Genomic DNA, 21,221 nt, shown 5'->3' on the forward strand with positions numbered 1-21,221 from the left:
ATAGAGGAATGCATGAAAGGGGCTACTGCTTATTTCCCTGACCTAGTGCCCTCCAGATGTTTTGGCTACTCCTCCCCATCAGCCCCAGCCAGCATGGCCAATGGTCAAGGATGATGTGAGCTCTAATCCTGAACTGAGGAAGTCTGGAATCAAATTGAGACATTTGCAAAGTTAAACTGGGAGAGATGGGAAAGCAAACCTGGGAATGGCACTGGAATGGTGACAGGGAGGAGGGGGAACCCCACTCATCCTTAAAAGACAGATATATAAGACAAAATGAGTAGACAAGAGTATTTAGCTTTGGAATCTGAAGGAGGTAAGCTTCAGTGTGTCTCCAACCAACCATTTACTTCAAGTCACATTAATGTCCCTGCAGGGAGCGTCAATGAAGTTGAAAAGAATCTAACTGGTTGAATACCCAGAAATAGTCATTATGAGGCTGGGGAGGCCCTTACCCCCCCCATTCACCCACAAAAAAAAAAAATGCTACCATTTCAAACACTGTTGTCCAGATTCCTCCAGAGAATTAATTTTCAATCAAAAGATTTTGGGCCATTAGGCTAATAATGGAATGTAGGAGAATGAGGCTTAATGGTGTCTCTCTTAGCATGAGCAATTCCCCTACTTAAGTTACTCAATGAGGGAAATGAGATTGAAAATATTCAGAGCATAAGAGATGTTGTTCTGGGTCAGACCAAAGACATATGTCCCAACAGTCCAGAGATACCTGGGTTTTGTCACAAATCAATAATTGTCAAGGAAATGCTGGCTTTTGGCCCAAAGTTTTGTTTCTATTGTTTAATTAAATGCTACCTGCCACAAGTTTTCTCGTGATCAGCCAGTCCTCACTACCTCTGCATGGCCCTCTGGTTTCAAGAACAGCTCAGCCTTTGTGTGGGTGCCCCATGTGGTGAAGCTCTGAATTGCAGGGGGCAGCTTCCCTAGTTGACTGCCTTCAGGTCCTGGACTGATTGTCTCCACCCACACAGGCTGGCCATTGGATCCTTCGGCACAGAAAGGAGTATCATAATGCTTCCTGGTCAGATTGAGCCTTGCAAAAGGACATCTCAGGCTCTGTTGTGTTCCTGCACTCTCAGTAATGGTTTTGTCCCAAGTTCTAGCTTGCTCCTTGGTCCTGATGTGATAAAGAATTAGATGTGATTCTGTTGTGAGTCTGAGCATGGACCAGGATGAGGAGGAGACAGGACACTTTGACAGGAACCCCGAGACCATGATATTACTGATTATTACCTGCATATATATCCAACTTTTCTATGTAGCTCAATGTGGAATATATGATTCTCTCCTATTTCATTCTCACAATCACCCTGAGAGGTCAGATAGCCTGCAAAATAGTGGCATTTTCCAAGGAAGCTTGGGACTGGAACACCCTGGAGACAAGGGGAATGCCTCTCTGGAGTTATGCTCATCAGAAGACGCTTGGAGTTTCGGGGGCTTGCAGGGGCACCCCAGGGCATTTTCTAACAATAATGTGCCCCAACTGAACTCTGGACCCTCTACCAATCACCACTAGATTTGATTCCCACTAATGTGCCAGGAAGAACGATAGAACCCAGATAATTGCATTAACATTTTGCCTATGGATGTCATTGGACCATAATTCCTGTCAACCCTAAGGACTGGCCATGCTGGCTGGGACTGATGGGAGCTGGAGTTAAACAGGTAAAAGGTTCTCCATTAATGACATAAAGCTTTCTTTGTTTCCTGGAAGCTGCTGATGGATCAGCTCCATTGACCAGCTCCTAGGTCTACCTCCCCCCTTGACTGCTTCAGCACTTGGAGCATGGACTTCATGTTGCTGAAGCTGTTGGACAGCTCCTCTACTGGTCCAATGTCCTATGTAATAGTTCTTCATAGGGCTTTCTGGGCTTGGCTGGACCACTCCCCTGCTTCACCCAGCAGGATAAGGATAGGGAATTCTGCTTCCTATGCTGTCAAGGAACTTAGCTTCAGGGTAAATTGCTGCTGGAGACCCCTCCTTACTTCTTCTCCACATGGAGAGAACATTGGAATTGGCCTCAAGTCAGAGATTTCTAGTGCTTTGAGCATCAGCTGGAAATCACGTTACATGTGGCCTCTTTAAATTCCCCACTTTATTCACACGCAGGGAAACCAAATTTCCCAGGGAGTTGGGATAAATTCTCCAATGGTTTCTCTGGAATTCTCTGGAAGACCTCTGATATTTCTTTCTTATAAAAGTATCTTCCATGTATATTTGTACCCTGTGGGGTCATGGCAGAACAGCTGACTTTGGCATAGCACAGGTGCTGCTCCTCTCCTCAAAGGCTTTGATTGTGTCATCGTTTCCCGTGTGTTTCCATTTTAGTATTCTTTCCAGATGGAAAATAAAAGTGGTGACATGATCTCATTCTTTCACAAACCCGGGGGAATCTTCGCTTGCCATTTCTGTATCTGTGAAATTTCACAGTTCAGGCTTCCGAGAAAGTGGAAATGGAAGTTTTCAAACATAGCTCATCATTGGGAACGGTTTAGCTCTTTAGTTTGAAACCAGAAGTACTGGGTGTCCAGTGCAATAATTGATGTTCTAATGGAGGGGTGGGGAACTTCACACCTGGAGACTGAATGGTGTCTTCCAAGCTTGTCTGGTCCTCAGAACTCCCTCACATCTGCTTTCATTTCCTTGGTTGTTGTAGTTTACATATTTATTGTTACATTACTACTTAGAACCAGTGTGGTGTAATGGCTAGAGTGTCAGAGTAGGACCTGGGAGACCAGGGTTTGAACACCCACTAAGCCATGAAGCTTAATGGGTGACCTTTGACCAGTCACTGCTTCTCAGCCTAACTTACCTCACAGGGTTGTTGTGAAGATAAAATGGGGATACACCACCTTCAGCTCCTTGGTGGAAAAGATAGTATATAAATGTAAGAAATGCCTTATATCCCACTGCTCCTCTATGAAGCTCAAGGTGACATTCAGAGTTCTCCCTTCCTTATCCTGAGAGGTAGGTTAGACTGAGGGACAGTGGGTTGCATCTATTGTTAGTCCAATTGAAATTAATAATCACAGCTAGTTTGGTGCTATTGCTTGCAATTCACCTAGTCAAAGTGGGACTTGGAGACTGGCCCAAGTTCACCCATCAAGCTCCATGGCTGAGTGGGGACGTAAACACTGATCTCCCAGGTCCTAGTCCAGCACCCTAACCCTTATGTCATCCTCTCATTGCTGAATTCCATAGCTATCTGGGGACAGTGTTGGGAGGACACTCACACCACATTGTTAAGACTTTATTTGGAAGTGGGCATGATTCCCTGATTGTCGCCAGCCGCCCCCACTACCCACTTCAGAAGGACTACTAAAGCACAAACAGCCCTACTGATATCGTCATTGTTCTCCCATAAGGAAATCGGATCTCTCTTGTACAGGAAGCTGCATAACTCAAGCAAGATGATTTATGGAGTTGCTATGGAGCTATGGAAAGTATGTGCAGGAGGAGGACAAACTAGCAGCCTTAGAGAGCCGTAGTCAGCTGTAATAAGGAAATGGGGGTGGTTTGGCAGTATCCAACATGACAGCTCCACCAGGCCTCTGCAAGGGATCCTTTGATAAAAGATTTTAGGCATCTCCTTTTTGAAACAGGCATCATGGCACAACTGCTTTTGAGGAAAGGGTGTTGCATTAATTTCTCATGGTACCCAAGTGAGCTCCATGCTGGGTATTGCTTTATGTTAATCAAATTTTTACAAAAGAGGACACAAATGTCCGACAAGCAAAGAATCCCCAACACTGTGAGAGTAAGCTAGGCTTTCCAGCTATTCATAATTTTACAGTCTGTTCATATATCGGGAGCTCTCACCCTAATACTATTGTTGTTGCTTATTAAATTGATAAAACAGCCTTTGCCCAAAGATCACAGGGCAGTTTACAACAGAAGAAATAGGCAGGAGGAGATCACTATGAGTGGCATTGGACTGTGTGCACTGTCAAAATAGGTCTCTGCCATGATTGTCTAGACTGCCCTACTATCACAGAGGTGAGGCCAAAGGGAGATGTTCTGGCTGCCTTTGTCTGAGCTGTAGAGCAGCAGCTTATGCAGGAGGTCCCAGGTTCAAATCCTGGCCTCTCCAGTTAGCTCTAGAAATGTCCTTTGTCTGAAACCCTGGGTAGTCACTGCCAGCCAGTGTAAACAACACTGAGCTCAATGGACTAATGATCTGGCTTGATATTTGGAAGCTTCCTATGTTCCTGTAATATTGACCATCCATGTGTATTCATATCTAGCAGGGATTTTTTAAAAAACAACAACAACAAAGTGCTATTGGGATGTACTGATGAACCCTTTTCCATTCCATATCAGTTTCACATATGGTTAATTGTAGGTCCATTCCATCATTATTTTTTGCTAACTGAAAAAAACCACACGTTATTTACATATTCTCTCCCTAAAATATGCATTCTGTGTCCTTCTCAAATGCATTTCCCCATAAAATATGCATTTTTCTTGTTAAATATGAATTTTTGGATGTGCTTGCCAAAACCAAGACTGCATCACAAAACTCAGAGAGAAGAGCATCAGCCAGCTGGTAGCTGTGTTCTTGTCTGCATTTGAGTTCAGGACCATCTAAGTAAATCAGTTGGCTTTAAAATGTGAACTGAACCAATTTATCCTCTATCCCACAGTATTACCATCTGTGATGTAGCCATCCCTCCTAAATGGGTTGTCCGCACTAGAGAAGACACTTGTCACAATGACTTATTGCATGCAATGCTATTTACCTTCAAGACTCTCTGATCTGTATTGCTACAATGACAATACAAACACCCCCTCTTCTTTCAGTGACAGCCCCCTGAGGGCTGTTCCCTGAGGTGGTTGTCACTTGGCAATGAAATACCCCAAGGTGACTCCCCACTTTACCCTTCAATAACAAGTGAATCACAGCAGCCAAGTCCTTCTCTGCCAGGTAAACAAATTAACAGTGTGTCACTAATGACGCCTACATCTGTTGCTTGGTATTCAGATGCTTGACATAGCAGGCTGAAACAAAGCAACATGTGTGTGTGTGTGTGTGTGTGTGTGTGTTTGTGTGTGTCTGTTGCAGACAGCAATGGTTATTTAGGTCTGCATGGATTATTCCCACTTACTTGACTAATGAAGACACAAAAACCTGCTGATGGAACCAGGAGAAATGACAGTTGTGGCATTGCCATGTAAGTGTGTTTGTGTGTGTGTGAGAGAGAGAGAGAGTAAGTGAGTGTGAGAGAGAGAGAGTTAGAGTTTACCTCTCCACATTTCCACAGATGCCTGCAGCACAACAAGACATTTCTGCTTGAGAAGTAGGGAGAAATTGCCCCTCTTAGCTGAATTGTGTTTTGATTTCTTGGAGAATATCCAGCTCTTCTCCCTGGAATCCCCTGTCATCCTCCAACAACCAGCTTTCTCATAAATTTAATCTTGTCTAAATAGCACAAGCTGGTTGTTGTTGTTGTTGTTTAAAAAGAAGGTCTCCTCTAGGCCATGTGGGTAAGATTAAGATTCCACAAACTGGCACCTTTTGACTAATGCACTATGGAGAGAGAAGAGAAGAGAGAAGAGAGAGCATTGAACAGATGTCTCTTATCTATACCATGGTGGGGGTGGAGCAGTTTGGCCCTTGAGTGTTTTGATTTGAACAATATGTTGCATGTGCTCATGCAGATGTTTGTTCTCTGACTGCTCCTATTTGTTAGGGACAATTCCTCTTTGCTATTACTGGACTCTGGTAAATTGCTTTCCTATCTTTTTGCTTTTGCCTTTTGGGCATGCCTTGTTCAAACATGGTTAGTACAAGCTGCTAGAATTGTCATCCATTATCTTCCACACTTCCTCCAAGATGTTCATACATGGCCCTCCCCCCACATCCTTGTAAAGTAAGTTAGGCTAAGCAATTATGACCAGCCTCAGATTGTCCAGTGGATGAATGGGGATTTGAACCTGGATAAGAATGTAAGAAGGACCCTGCTGGTTCACACCAAAAACCTATCTAGTCCAGCATCATGTTTCCCTCAGTGGCTTCTGGGAAGCCCACAAGAAGGATAGAGGGACAACAATCCATTCCTGCTGCTGTTTCCCAGCTACTGACATTCAGAGATACATCTGGTCTGCTTGGTCCTAGCCCAAAACTCTAACCATTATTCCACACTGCCTCTCTTTAAGAGTTGCCATCCAGCAACATTTAACTGCATCCCCAGTCCTCTGGAAGTTACATCTCTGAGTGGTGGTGGTTGGGTGGGTTCATCTTGCCTTTATAACACCCGATGAGGTTGAGGAGAGACATTACCTGATCAATATTCAACAAACTGCATATCGGGTGATACACAAGGGTTCAATCCTGCTTTTTCAGGGTGCGGGAGCAGGAGCTGGCTGATGCGCCCAAATCAAGAAGGATTGAATTCACTGCTCATCTGCTGAGGAACTGAGGTTCAATCTTGCTTCCTGCAAGGCTCAGGAATGGGGACTGGTTTGCATGCCTGAACCAAGTAGGACTGAACTTTCTGCATATGAGCTCATGAATGGGGGTTCAGCCCTACTTCCTGCAGAGTTTGAGTGTACCAGCCAGTCCCCACCACCACGTATTAACTGATGCGCAGGGAGGTCAACCCTGCTTTCTGCCACCATGAATATATGTGTCCCACACCTAACACCACATATTATATCAGGTGTGGGAGAGGTGAGCATGGTTTTGTTCTTGCAGGCAAAATGGGGAGGCATGGAAGGCCAAGTTTGACCCACAGGCTAGAACTGCCCCATCCTTGATGTAAACACTAAATTGGTATGCAGTGCACCACTTGCCATTTCACTCATCAGACATATTGGTATATTTGCTGTTGTTGGTTATGTCTTCTTAGACAATTTGTTGTAGCAGTTTTCCCTGCTGAATTCTTTAACCAAAAGAATGAACACCATGTTGGCTTTTCAGACCAGGGGAGGGCAGGCATTTGCAGAGTATGTGAAGATAGCAAGTGACAGGCAAGAGCAGAGCCTTCAGCAATGCATTATGTTCTGAAGGTTCAGATAGTGATCTTCCCTACAAGGGCAGGAGTGGTGCAAGGTGAATGTATCCTGTTTTCTTCTGTGAAATGCTGGAGGATAAGTACAGGTGCATTCCTTAAGCTAATGACTTGATACACCAGAAACCAGAGGCTCTTCTACATATCATATAGGAAGCTGCCTTGCCGACCTTTCTAATGGACCCAATCCAAGCATGGCTTGGAGCACGAAAGGGAAACCTGTGGTCCTCCAGATGATGTTGGCCCCAGCCCCAGCCCCAGCCAGCATGATGGTCAGGGATGCTGGAAGTTGTAGTCCAGCTACATCTAGATGGCTACTGGCTCTTGATATGATGGGATGCATAGCCTACGTCCCCTCCCATGCACCCTATAGGTGTTTGTTGGCCATGCAGCACCTCGCTGCAAATGAATGAAAGGGTTCAGGGGTGCTGTTTCAAATCTCAGTGGTGGGATGGGTTGAGATTCTTACAAAGTCCTAAAGCAGGGGTGGTGGACCTGTAGTCCTTCCAGCGTGGCTGAGCTCCATCATCTGACCACTGGCCATGAGGCTTGGGACTGATGGGAGTTGGTGGCAGTAGTGCTTCTGAATCCCAGTTGCTGGAAACCACAGGAGGGTAGCCTGCTAATGCACTCATATTCTGCTTGTGAATTTCCCACAGTCATTGGGTTGGCCACTGTGAGTGCAGGATGCTGGACTAGATGGGTCATTGGCCTGATCATAGAAGGTCCTTCCTATGTTCTTCTGCGTTGGTGTCCAACATGATTCTCAAGGTCCCTTCCAATTCTACAATTGATTCTATGAACATCTGAATATCTACAGGTTCCCTGCTCATGTCCAACAGCCCTGTTCATGGATATATTCAAGATTGATTTGTTCGCTTATTTTTTAAAGAAATAATAGTTGACTTCAAGAGAACATAAAAAGAGGTTGCTGGATAAGGTAAGGATAATCTAGTCCCGCGTCCTGTTCCACAGCAGCCAACCAGATGCCCAGGGGAAGCCAGCTAGTCGGCTCTGAGCACAACCTCTCTCTCCCCACTTGTGATTCCCAGCAATAGGTGTTTTGAGGCAAAGTGTCTCCAAAATAGAGGAAGAACAAAGCAGCTGATAACCTTTTTGCTCCATGAATTTGTCTAATCCTCTTGTAAAGCCTTCCAAGTTGGTGGCCATCAATATTCCATATGGGGGTGAATTGGTAGTATTAATTTTGGTTCTATTTATTCTTAACAAAATACTCTTCTTAAAAAGAAAAAGAAAAACAGGAACAAATATTGTTTGTTTACAGGGTGGAGCCGGCGCTTACCCGCATCAAAGAAGACAGGAAACGGATCATCCTTCCAGCTATTGACAACATAAAATACAACACGTTTGAAGTGCAGCAATACGCCAATGCAGCTCATGGCTACAACTGGGGACTCTGGTGTATGTACATTATCCCACCACAAGACTGGCTGGACAAGGGGGACGAGTCTGCACCTATCAGGTGACTTTCTGCAATTTCATATCATTGCTGCTTTACTGCTGAAAGTTCCTTAATCCCAAGAGCTGATCTTGGTGACCACTCCCCACAAAAACAACACTGCATGCCATGAGAGGGGATGTTGTGTGCCTTGAGGAATTTAAGCCACCCCATCAGATACATCAACCACACACCACTGTTCTGAGTTGGCCGAGTCCTTGTGCTACTTTCAGAGCTGGTGTCAGCACAGCATTCTGTCTAGGCATTATTGGGATAACTGGGTCCAGTTACTGGTTGGAACCCTTTCGTATGCATAGTTAGAGGCACTTTTGCTAGTGAATCTTGGTTAAAGAATCGTAGAATCATAGAACTGTAGAGTTGGAAGGGACACTGAGGACCATCTGATCCAATCCCTAAAGGGATCGAACCTGCAACCTTGCCGTTATCAGCACTACACTCTAACCAACTGAGCGAAAGAGTAGACTTGTTGCAATCCCACACAGATATATGCTTGCAGAATAAGAAAACAATGAAGTAGTTTATAGCAGGAAATACATACGTTGGATAGAAAAGTTTCTAACCTAACTAGCCAATCTGGAGAAGAACAAAGGCAGCCATACTAGCTCCAAGTTGACCTCTCATATTGAGGTCCAAGAGAAAAGTGTGAGAGGAGCAGGAAGCTGTAAAAGAATGCAACTATATCAGTCTAATATCAGATATAGAGGTCAGCTCAAGAGGTACAAGGATAGTCTAGGAATCTGGATGCCCCAAATTCTATCTGCCTTCACCCATGCAAAATCCCTCTTGTCCAAGCTGAGTTGCACCCAAACTTCTAGCAGGCATTACTGGGTTCCTATTGAGGTATGCACTCCTTCAGAAGGCCCATCACTGACCCCTAGGGCACCTTGGTTGTGATCCTCATAGGAACCTAGGAAGCTGCCTTAGGCTGAGCCCATCCAGTGGCCCATGTAGCTCAGTATCACCCACACTGATGTTAAGAAACTGCCTCATACTGAGTCGGGCCAGGGTCTAGCTAGCTCAGTGTTGTCTACACTGACTGGCAGTGGCTCTCTAGGGTATCAGAACATGGACATTCACAGTCCCACCTGGAGGTGCCAGGGATTGAACCTGGGACCTTCTGCATGGAAGACAGATGATCTACCACTGAGCTATGGCCCTTCCCCCTCATATTCGCTATTGCTACCACCTGATCACTTGCCCTCTCTGTGCAGTGAGAAGACTCAGGAACTGGAGCTGCTTCCTCCACCTGTCCTGCCTTCTTTTGAGCAGCTGTGTGGCTTAGGGACAGAGGAAGGAAGGAAGGAATATGCACCAATGATGTGTATGTGGGCTCACACAAAAGGGAGCTCCACTGATGGCATCTTCCTCACGTACCCCACATAAAGCAACCTTTCTTCTGCGACCTTTCTCCTCGCCACTCTGTCCCACTCACATCTTGGCCGGGAAGTCAATAGGGCTGGAGAAGATAGCCATACAGTTTTTTGCTTTTTAGTGTGCATCTACCTAATTTGTACTCTCTGAAGCAATATGTGGACAAAAATGCAGCTATGCACATATATATGTTCATTTCAAGGGGTAAAGCAGCCTGGGGGAGGAGAGCCAGAAGGAAAGCAGTGGCTGTGGAAATGGGTGAAGCTCCTCCCCTCCTGACAGCTGTTTTTCTCTTCCAAAGGCCCTTCACCTGATTCATAGTTTGCAAATTCAGGAGCTGCAGGCATTTCATAGCACCCTCCCTCCCTCCGTGTGTGTGTGTGTGTGTTTTCACACACATGGTTCCCTCCTCCTTTCCCCATTAGAGGCAACCCTATGCCTGAGCAAAGGTTCATAAATGATGCAAATTGGGCTTTAGCCTTACTTTTCCTCTTATCGCTGTGAAACAGAGGGACGCGACAGCATTCATTTTATTTATCTTCAAGCGGTGCACGTCTGTTATCGGGGACCTCCTGCTCTTTGTGAAGCCTCAATATGCAGGCAGGTAATTGCTCAGGAAATCTGAATGTCCCTTGATAAACCTGGCCAGCTTTTCTCGTTCCCCTTTCAAAGAGCAGCCACTATTTCATTGTCACTGTGGAGATACATCTATGCACTGGGAATGTTTTGCTATTGATTCCAGTGGCCAGGGAAGCGGAGACTACACCAACTTAATCTTTGGTTCTCTCTCTCTCTCTCTCTCTCTCTCTCTCTCTCTCTCTCTCTCTCTCTCTAAAACACACACACACACACACCTCTTCTCTTCCTCCTTACTGTTGGGATTCTGTGTTGCCACAGTCCACGTACTATTTTCCATTTTACCTGTACCTCCATTATCCACACTCCTCCCTTCATTGCTTTCTCTTTTACATTGCAGGCTTCTTGGGATGGAGGGTTGCATTTGTTCTGTACATCACCATGCACATTGGCAGATGGTCTGATGATTGATCAAGTTTGCGAAGTTGGGCTGAGATGAAATCCCCATTTTCACAAACTGTGAATTGAAGTAGTGATGGGGAGGCATTTCAGTGATTTTGTGTGTGTGTGTGTGGATGGTGAAAGTCAGCAACATTTTCAAGGGATATATACTGTTTAGTGTTGTTTTTCCTCTACCACCTCTTTTGATTTGGCCACCACCAGCATTAAGAACTTCCCATTCTGTGATTGCATGGCCCTTGGAACATGCTTACATCATGCGGTAGCAACATGCTGAAAAGCACAGGGTGGGCAGGGAGCGGTGACTCCACAGTGCCACTTGTGGAACAGCAAAAACTCTTTTAAAAAGAAGTCAAATGAGGTAATAAAAAGAATTATTTTATTATTTATACCCCACCCATCTGACTGGGTTCTCCCAGCCACTCAGGGCTGCTTCCAGCAAAATATAAAAACATAATAAACCACCAAACATTAAAAACTTCCTGATACAGGGCTGCCTTCAGATGTCTTCTAAAAGTTGTGTAGTTCTTTATCTCCTTGATAACTGATGGGAGGGTGCCACTGCCGAGAAGGCGCTGTCACTACTTTTGCCTCCAAGTAATAACTCCCCCCCCACAAAAAAAAATCCCCTTTTCATTCCTCACTGCAAAACGTCAAGCCAGAAGTTCACAAAGCCATAGGATCTGGGAGTGAAGCTAAGCAGGCAGAGCCTCATGATGTGCTGGGTTCCTTGTTCATACTCCCTGCCACGCAGAGATGGCAGACTTTGGCACTCAGTGGCATAAGACTTGAAGAACACAAAAGAAGCCTGCTGAATCAAGCCAACAGCCCATCTAGGCCTGTTCTCATAGTGGCCAACCTGACTGCAACAGCAACTCTCCCCACATGTGATTCCTAGCAACAGGCATTCAGGGGCATACAGTGGTACCTCGGGTTAAGTACTTAATTTGTTCCGGAGGTCCATTCTTAACCTGAAACTGTTCTTAACCTGAAGCACCACTTTAGCTAATGGGGCCTCCCACTGCTGCCGCGCGGCCGGAGCATGATTTCTCTTCTCATCCCGAAGCAAAGATCTTAACCTGAAGCACTATTTCTGGGTTAGCGGAGTCTGTAACCTGAAGGGTATGTAAGCTGAAGCGTATGTAACCCGAGGTACCAATGTATTGCCTTCGATAGGAGAGATAGAACATGACCACCATAGCTAGTAGTCATTGATAGTCTGCACCATGTTTTGCAAATCCTGATGATTGGTTGATTCAAGGCCATGCACTTGCAAGCCTCAACAATCAGCTGCTGGTCGGCAGTTCCCAAGTGCTGGGACTTTGCCGGCTCCACAGTCCACCTTTCACTCTAGCTGCATCTTTAGCTGCCCTACACCTGATATCATACACCATAAATGGCTTACCCAAAGCAGCCTCAGAGGCCAGACAGAGAGGCCTAATGGTCCACCGGGCTGCTTCCCTCCCCACTCACCTGCTCTGCCTATTGATGGACTGCTCTGTTGCATTCCATTATCAACACCTCCTGGAGCCATTAGTCACCTGTCTCCAGTCAGGCTCGCCTCTGCCTTGAATTTTTATCTCCTTATCCCAGCAGTAGTGGCCTGTTAAAACAACCCATACGTTTCTCGCCGATTGCTTAATGTACCATAGAACGAGGCAGGTGATGCTCCATCAAGGTGCCATGCGCAAGTATTCCGCCATCTCCACAAAGTGTGTTTTGACATTCTCTAATTTATCGAAATGAGTTTGCAGTGAAACACGGCGTCTTTCTGCCCAGCCTCTCGCAAGCTCTCCCTGCTTCAATGGCCTGAGAAAACTCAGTTGTTGTTGTTTTTTGGTGCTTATTAAGTCTTTGTTGACGTCTCGCCGACTCTCTTGACATCCTTTTGACTTCAGTGGTGCGGGTGTGGATTTGTGTCACTTTGATTCTAATCAGAAGTTACTTCTCTCCCCTCCTCCTCCTCTGTAAAGACATCTGGGAAATAAAATCATACCGGTGTTTGAGCAGCAAAAGAGACAGATGGCAGGCCAATTTTCCCCCTCCTCCCGGATTGTCAGATTAGATTAAGGCATTAAGGGAGACAAGATCTGTCAGAATATATCACACCTATGATCCATCTATTCCCACGCCCTGTCTGTCAAGAGCAAGGTGTGCTGGTTTCTTCACACTCAAGAACTAAAAAAGAGCAAGTATATTATCCCATTGAGGACATTATCAGACCCTCCAAGTGCCCCTATTTCCCAGGGACAGTCCTGGATTTATAGAAACTGTCTTGGTTTCTGATTTGATCCCAGAATGTCCCACTTTTCCTTATGGTGTTCCTATTTTCATTGGAGAAATGTTGGAGGGTATCCTGCCACTGTGGGAAGATGCAAAGTCACCAGTATAGCACAAGGGCAACCCCAGCTCACCACTTTTGTCTTTGCCACCTTGGACAGCAGCATTCTCACTTCTCCAGAGGATCTCAAGCTGTGCTCACAGAAGAACATCTTAAAGTAATTTACACAGATTGACTTCACAATCTCTCCCTTGCCCCAGTACAACAATATTCATTTGCAGTGTAGCACTTGGAAAGCTCCAGCCCTGCCAAAACCAAAAGCCATTTCATTGTTCCAGCGTTAGATGTCCCCTTGCTGATACTCTTCTTGATAATGCTCTGCACCCATAGGCCAGCCCATCAGATTATCCAAAAGCAGTTTGGCCAACATTAATCACCTTTCCCCCTCTCTCTTTCATTCTCTCGCTCCCTGTATCTGTCTTCCTCTCACTACTAGCTGGATGAGAAAGAGTGATTATAAACAAAATAGATTCTGTTTGATTGATTATGGCTGGGCTGGGCTGGGCTGGTAGATACTTCGGACTTCCCCCTCACCCTTGACAATGCCAACTCAGACATGTTTTCCTTCACCTCTTGGGATGGGGGAGCAATTTGATCCAGATTGAACATGGGACCTTGTGAATGCAAAGCGGGTGCTGCACCACTGAGCTGCAGCCCTTCCTTGTATGCCCGGGCACCACAAATCCACCTTCATCAGGACATATTGGTAAATCCAATGTTTCGGGGGGTTAAAAATAGGCCACAACAACAATGCCAAGGTGAGTTTGACTTGGCATTGGGTAGCCAAATTAGGGAGTGCTATGGCCCTCAGCACTGGCGGAGTGGGCGAGTGGGGGGAGCGCACCGCCCCCGGGGGCACGATCTTGGTGGGGTGCCATTGCAGCTCCCCCCCCATGCTGGGTGCCACACCCCCACAGGCCACCACACCCCCAGGACATGTGCCACACCCCCAGGACACATGCCACACCTCCAGGATGCAAGCCAGCCATGCCCTCCCCTGCTCTCCGCCCCCAAGCCAGAGCTTGAAGCTTTGCCACTGGCCCCCAGCCCCCGTGTGGATCTATGGAGAGAAGCACTTCCCTGTGGATCCCTTTCATGGGATACCCCAGCACCAAGGAGGGGAAAGCAGAAGCTCACAATTCCTGCTTGGCCAAAGACTAGGAACAACAACAACTTCTTCTTCTTTATATCATTATGTCAATAATGGTCAATAGTCAATAATGAGGCAGGCAGGCAGACACACCTTGCCAGGAAAGGCATTTTGCAAATGAAGGTTATCATCCACAACTGCTGCAGCAGCAACAAGAACCCCAGCTTGCAGAATGACAGGCCTCAGCCCAGTGAATGCTGTGTTTAAGTCCCACTGAAATCAGATGAATAGGATAACCATGACTCCCAAAATGATTTAGCAAAAATGATTTAGGCTTGGCTTGGAGCAGGGGTAATAATGAGAGGCAAAATCCTTGCCAGCATGGCCAGTTGTCAGGGTTGAAAAGAGGGATGTTGTTGTTGTTTAGTCGTTTAGTCGTGTCCGACTCTTCGTGACCCCATGGACCAGAGCACGCCAGGCACTTCTGTCTTCCACTGCCTCCCGCAGTTTGGTCAAACTCATCTTCATAGCTTCGAGAACACTGGCCAACCATCTCGTCCTCTCTCGTCCCCTTCTCCTTGTGCCCTCCATCTTTCCCAACATCAGGGTCTTTTCCAGGGAGTCTTCTCTTCTCATGAGGTGGCCAAAGTATTGGAGCCTCAGCTTCAGGATCTGTCCTTCCAGTGAGCACTCAGGGCTGATTTCCTTCAGAATGGATAGGTTTGATCTTCTTGCAATCTATGGGACTCTCAAGAGTCTCCTCCAGCCATGGAGTTTTCTTGGCAGGGATACTGGAGTAGCTTGCTGGTTCCTGCTCCAGGTGGATCACGTTTGGTCAAAACTCTCCACTATGACCTGTCCATCTTGGGTGCCCTGCACGGCATAGTTCATAGCTTCTTGAGTTATTCAAGCCCCTTCACCACGGCAAGGCAGTGATCCATGAAGGGGTGAAAAGAGGGGTACTCTACCACATCTGGAGGCCACAGGTTTCTATCCCTGCCTTCCAGCCTTGGGCAGCAATTCTGTAAATACTTAGCTGTGAGTAAGTCCCATTGAATTCCTCTGAGTATTGCTGGTTTTCTTTCGTGCTCCATTTTCAAGCAGGAGCAACACCAGGCGTCAGATATAAACACACAAGATGAGCCAGATTGCAGCTTCCTTTTGTATGCATTGAAGTTTATTTCAGAACTTTGCTTGATCGTTATTATTTTTATTGTCATTACAAGCCACAATAGACTTGGCAGGAGGATCTCTGATTCAATTTATCAGTCCTCCGTGCATTTGTTTATTATTATTAAACACAAGGCAAATTGATTAGAATGTTTGCTGCATGTTGGTAAAATATTACTTCCCTGGTAAGAAAGCTGCTGTTCTTTTCTTTCTCTCTTTCCTTCTTTTTATTTTTTAAGGCGGTAATAAAGTTCCATTAGGGGAAGTTTTACAACCGACATCTAATAAAGGAATGAATTGAATCATTGCTTGAATAAAGGGGTAATGGGGCTCTAATGCTCTCATTGTTTTTGGACCAAGGCTGGCTGTTTACAAGGGCTGTGTTGGCATTTTCGTAGTTCTCTTTTGGAGCCTCTCTCTTCAGAGTAGGGATAGAGAAGAAATTAAATTCCGTTTGAGTTCAAGGGCTGATGTACCTATGTAACTTGAGCTTTCCAAAACAATACACAAACCAAATCACAGTCAGGGTCTCAGGTAGCTATCCTCTCCTGTCACCTGCTATCTGTCTGTTCTTTTTCAAAAAAGCTAAGGATGCTAAAGATTGCACCCAGGACCTTCTATATGCAAAACATGTCCTCTTCTTCTCAGCAATGCTCTCTCCCCAACAGTATCAGAGTGGCTTGTATTTGGATAGAAGGAGCTGCCAGGACCTTCTAATCTAAACCATGGGTAGGCAAAGTAAGGCCCAGGGGCCGGATCTGGCCCAATCGCCTTCTCAATCCGGCCCGCGGACGGTCCAGGAATCAGCTTGTTTTTACATGAGTAGAATGTGTCCTTCTATGTAAAATGCATCTCTGGGTTATTTGTGGGGCATAGGAATTCGTTCATTCCCCCCCCCTTCAAAATATAGTCCGGCCCCCCACAAGATCTGAGGAACAGTGGACCAGCCCCCTGCTGAAAAAGTTTGCTGTCCCCTGTCCTAAACTCACTTACATTGTAGCAAGTCAATTTAACTTCCTTCTGAATAGACATGGGAAGGACTGCACTGTTTTCACATTGCAGTGGAATATAGGAAGCTGCCATCTAGCTCAGTGCCATTGTCTAAACTGGCTGGCAGCAGCTCTCTATGCAGGTTGTCTTTCCCAGCCCTGGATTGAACTTGAGACCTCCTGCTTACAAAGCAGATTATCTACTCCTGAGCCCTTTCAGATCTAGAGTTAGGTTTTTGCTGACTCACATTGACTGGGTGGGTGGTGTTAGAATTCCTGCTCCATGATTGCAGTCATGGGATTGTTGTCTTTCACATGACGGTGTATGTTTTGACCCCACAAAGTGGGAAGTGACGAAGACAGGATGTTTGTGTTACTGTGTTCCGTGAAGTGGGACTATTGTCCTTTGTTCTTTCTCTTTGCTGTCTGATGCTAGAGAGAGAGAGGGAGTCATGTTGCAGTGCTCCGTGTGTGTTTATATGTAAATTATGTAAATTATATGATGCATGGATATGAAGTTCATTTTGACATCACATGGTGTAACGTGGGTTTGTTTGAATATGCCCCTCCTTTCTTAGAAAGGGCCTTTTCTGTGGTGGCTCCCCGATTGTGGAATGCTCTCCCCAGAGAGGTTTGTCTGGCGCCATCATTACATGTCTTTAGAAGCCAGGCAAAAACTTTCCTCTTTACCCAGGCCTATGGCTAATAATCAATCGCCTGTGAAAGTGTCGGGGGGAGGTAAAAACATAGTAAGAAGTATATTGTTTTATCACTGATGTTCTGTAATGTGTTTTTAATCTTGTACATCACTCTGGGATCTTTTGATAAAGGGCTGTATATAAATTGCATAAATTGTTGCTGCTATTCCAGAGGTGCATTGTTTGAACCCTTTGTCCTTCGTTTGTCCTTGTTTCCCCTCATCAACAGGACACCAGCCATGATTGGCTGTTCGTTTGTGGTGGACAGAGAGTACTTTGGTGAGATCGGCCTTCTTGACCCTGGAATGGAAGTTTATGGGGGAGAAAACATTGAACTTGGTATGAGGGTGAGTGACACATTATTGGCTTTGTGGACTGTAGATCAAGTAGGGCTTGAAGAGATAAGAGCTCTCGGCTTAATGATTTAGCCTTGCTCGGACTAGCCTTTCGGTGTTAACTCATTATTTGAGTCTGCTTGACCATTGACTGTTTCAATTGCATTATGGTGGCAATCGCAAGCACAGCATGCAGCTAGGGAGTAAATGGGACTGGAGTCAGGGGGGATCAGTTCCAAATAAATCTGTCTAGAAACAGACTGTGAGACATCATTGGGCAAAAAAAATGAGAGGCACAAATACAAGATGGGTGACACCTGGCTTGAGAGCAGTACATGTGAAAAGGATCTAGGAGTCTTGGTTGACCACAAACTTGACATGAGCCAACAGTGTGACGCGGCAGCTAAAAAAGCCAATGCAATTCTGGGCTGCATCAATAGGAGTATAGCATCTAGATCAAGGGAAGTAATAGTGCCACTGTATTCTGCTCTGGTCAGACCTCACCTGGAGTACTGTGTCCAGTTCTGGGCACCACAGTTCAAGAAGGACACTGACAAACTGGAACGTGTCCAGAGGAGGGCAACCAAAATGGTCAAAGGCCTGGAAACGATGCCTTATGAGGAACGGCTAAGGGAGCTGGGCATGTTTAGCCTGGAGAAGAGGAGGTTAAGGGGTGATATGATAGCCATGTTCAAATATATAAAAGGATGTCACATAGAGGAGGGAGAAAGGTTGTTTTCTGCTGCTCCAGAGATGCGGACACGGAGCAATGGATCCAAATTACAAGAAAGAAGATTCCACCTAAACATAAGGAAGAACTTCCTGACAGTAAGAGCTGTTTGACAGTGGAATTTGCTGCCAAGGAGTGTGGTGGAGTCTCCTTCTTTGGAGGTCTTTAAGCAGAGGCTTGACAACCATATGTCAGGAGTGCTCTGATGGTGTTTCCTGCTTGGCAGGGGGTTGGACTCGATGGCCCTTGTGGTCTCTTCCAACTCTATGATTCTATGATTCTATGATTCTATGACATCAGAGTAGTCGTGGGTTTCAACTGAGAAAGCCAAGATCCCATTTCCTGATCACCTATAAAACTCACTTGGGCAAGTCACTATCTCTACCTTGCAAGGAATGTTGTGAGGGTGGAGCAGAACAGCTCTGTGTGCTTCCCTGAGCTCCTTGGAATGATAATTAGGGACCAAACATAACAAGGAGATGCCGGACAGAGACTCCATGCACCTAAAATGGGAAATATAGATTGGTTCACATGATACTGCCAGAAATAGGTCAGGGGGCAGTCACTGAACAAGAGGCGAGAGCAGGAATCATTTGCTGACCTTACAACCCACAAATCAAAAGTCAGTAAATGCTATTGTTGTCCAGGTAATGTCTCAGCTATTAGCAAAGAACTATTATAGTTATTCGGGGTCAAGAGGAGTTCAGTGACTAGTCTGTGTCAGCGGAGTCTTTCAGGATCTCAGGAACTGTTGCCCAGGATATGTTCCCTCCTAGCTTTCCATACGATGGCAACCGCACAACAGCTGGGTGGAATATCTTCAGGCTGGCTGGAACATCATCAACTCTATGAGACATTTAAACAGTATAAGAAGAATGGATTTGCTATCGAACCCTCTAAATTTGAGAAGGAAATAGTGAATAATAATACGGAGATAATATCAAAGATGTACTGACGACTCCTTGACTAGGAAGTTGAGGAGGAGGAGGTTAAGGCAGTTATAATTAGATGGGCTCGAGATATTGGACACCCTAAAATGCTGAATGAGTGGGAAAACCTCTGGAAAACAACTATGAAGTTTACGGCATATTATAACATTAAAGAAAACATGTTAAAGATGCAATATAGGTGGTATCTAACCCCATCAAAGCTCTCAAAGATGTACAAAAACATAGCAAACAACTGTTGGAAGTGTGGGGAAAGTAATGGAGACATCTATCATATGTGGTGGAGATGTGGTGGAAAGATTAGAGAATTTTGGTGCCTTGTTTTTGATGAGCTGGGAAAAAACTTTGGGTTAACCTTTCTTAAAAAAGCCGCTCCAGTTACTACCCAAGGAACCTCCTGGTAGCAGCTGATGGGAAAATGAAGAGGCTACCGCCGCCATCCACATTGCTTCTCCTCTGGCCCAACCCAATGAAGAAGCAGGCTGACTGGAAGTGATGTGATGACAGTGAAGCGAGAGGATTCCCCAGATGCTCCCAGCATCTGCATAAACATCAGGATGCAGCAGCAGCAGTGAAGAAAGGTCCCTGGGCTCTAGGAACAGGGACTGGGAATGAGTCGGTAGAGGCTCTGCAGTATGAAGACAGAATGAGAAGAAAGGAAAGGAAAACGGAAAAAATACGTCATAGAACAGAAGGATTCCAATGAAGGAGGAAGGTGCAGGGAAGGATATGGAACCATGTCTGGGTTGGTAAGCACAGTAGTGAGCCAGGAAAGGGAGAGACTGAGACGGAGAAAGAAGTGCAAGGTTATAGGGAAGGAACCAATATACTACAGAAAACTGTGTGGTCTTTTGGCAGGCAGTGTTACACTATGAAAAAGAAGGGTATCTAAACTCGAGTGGTAAATTTCCCACCAGCGGTCTCTGACAGGAAGAGACAACCTGGGGCTCTAAGAATCCTGAGAACCTCACATAGCACTTTTCTGACAGCTCCTTTCTTAATGTGGAGGTGGGGGGGGCTGCATTCCCTCCAGCTGAAATGAACGGGATGCTTTGCGTGCAGATCTGTGTGCAACTCTGCAGTTCTCCCCCCGGTCCTACTTGCACCCAGAGAATTACTTCCAGTTGGGCAGCTACCTTGAGGTGTGCATGACTGTAGATGCCTGGCACAGCAGCCAAAGGCTGATACATAATTAGTGAGCAAAAGCCAAGCCCTGGAGCCCTGGAAGATGCAATTGTGCTGAAACGTAGACGTTGAGCAGAGGGCTGTTCCAGAGGGACTGGTTCTGGGGTCTAGCAGCATCATGGAAACAGTTGGGGCAAATGCCTCTGGAGAATGTGGCTGGATGCATCTGACTCTCAAATTGCTGCCAGAGAGTCGGAGCAGCTAAATTTGGCGCCTGTCAGCTTTCATCCAACTCCCTGGCGTAGACCAGGCTTAGCATATTCAAGATTGCTTGCTGTGACTTTTTTTCTCAGAGCTGCTGCTAAATGTCTCCTTGAAGGTAGCAGGATGATGTATCAGTGGTCAGCACTTTTAAAGAAGTAGGCTGAGGCACATTAAACCAGGCATAGGCAAATTCCAGCCCTCCAGATGTTTGGGACAATTCCCATCATCCCTAGCTAACAGGACCAGTGGTCAGGGATGGTGGGAATTGTAGTCCCAAACATCTGGAGGGCTGGAATTTGCCTATGCCTACTTTAAATGATAGGTTATGTTTTGGTCCTTAGGGTTGGGCAGCAGGTGGGTATGAATCCCCCAGGTTTTTTTGGGAGGGACATGGGCAGGATGCTTGCTATGGTGGGGTTCTACTCCCCTTTGCCACTGTTGGTGCTGCTCATCAGCTTGATAGTCTTTCTTAGCCCAATCAGTTCTACTTCCCAGAGTGCTGGTTCTCCTAGGTCTTCCAATATAAGAGAGAGAGAGAGAGAGAGAGAGAGAGAGAGAGAGAGAGAGAAGGGACTAGAAGGCTTTTGAGATTATCACCAATGTGGTATGGACTTTGG

The 21,221-nt window shown here is 45.9% G+C and overlaps 1 protein-coding gene across 2 annotated transcripts in view; it reads left to right on the forward strand.

Annotated features, from left to right (window-relative positions):
• Positions 1 to 21,221, forward strand: part of GALNT9 (polypeptide N-acetylgalactosaminyltransferase 9) — a 189,101-nt gene that overhangs the window by 78,970 nt on the left and 88,910 nt on the right. For both annotated transcript variants that reach the window (XM_053368595.1, XM_053368596.1), the window contains 2 exons: positions 8,315 to 8,512; positions 17,433 to 17,550. In XM_053368595.1, coding sequence (XP_053224570.1) covers positions 8,315 to 8,512; positions 17,433 to 17,550 — 316 coding nt within the window. The remainder of the gene's footprint in view (positions 1 to 8,314; positions 8,513 to 17,432; positions 17,551 to 21,221) is intronic.

This window comes from Podarcis raffonei, chromosome 16, assembly GCF_027172205.1.
Source record: "Podarcis raffonei isolate rPodRaf1 chromosome 16, rPodRaf1.pri, whole genome shotgun sequence".
Taxonomy (NCBI): domain Eukaryota; kingdom Metazoa; phylum Chordata; class Lepidosauria; order Squamata; family Lacertidae; genus Podarcis; species Podarcis raffonei.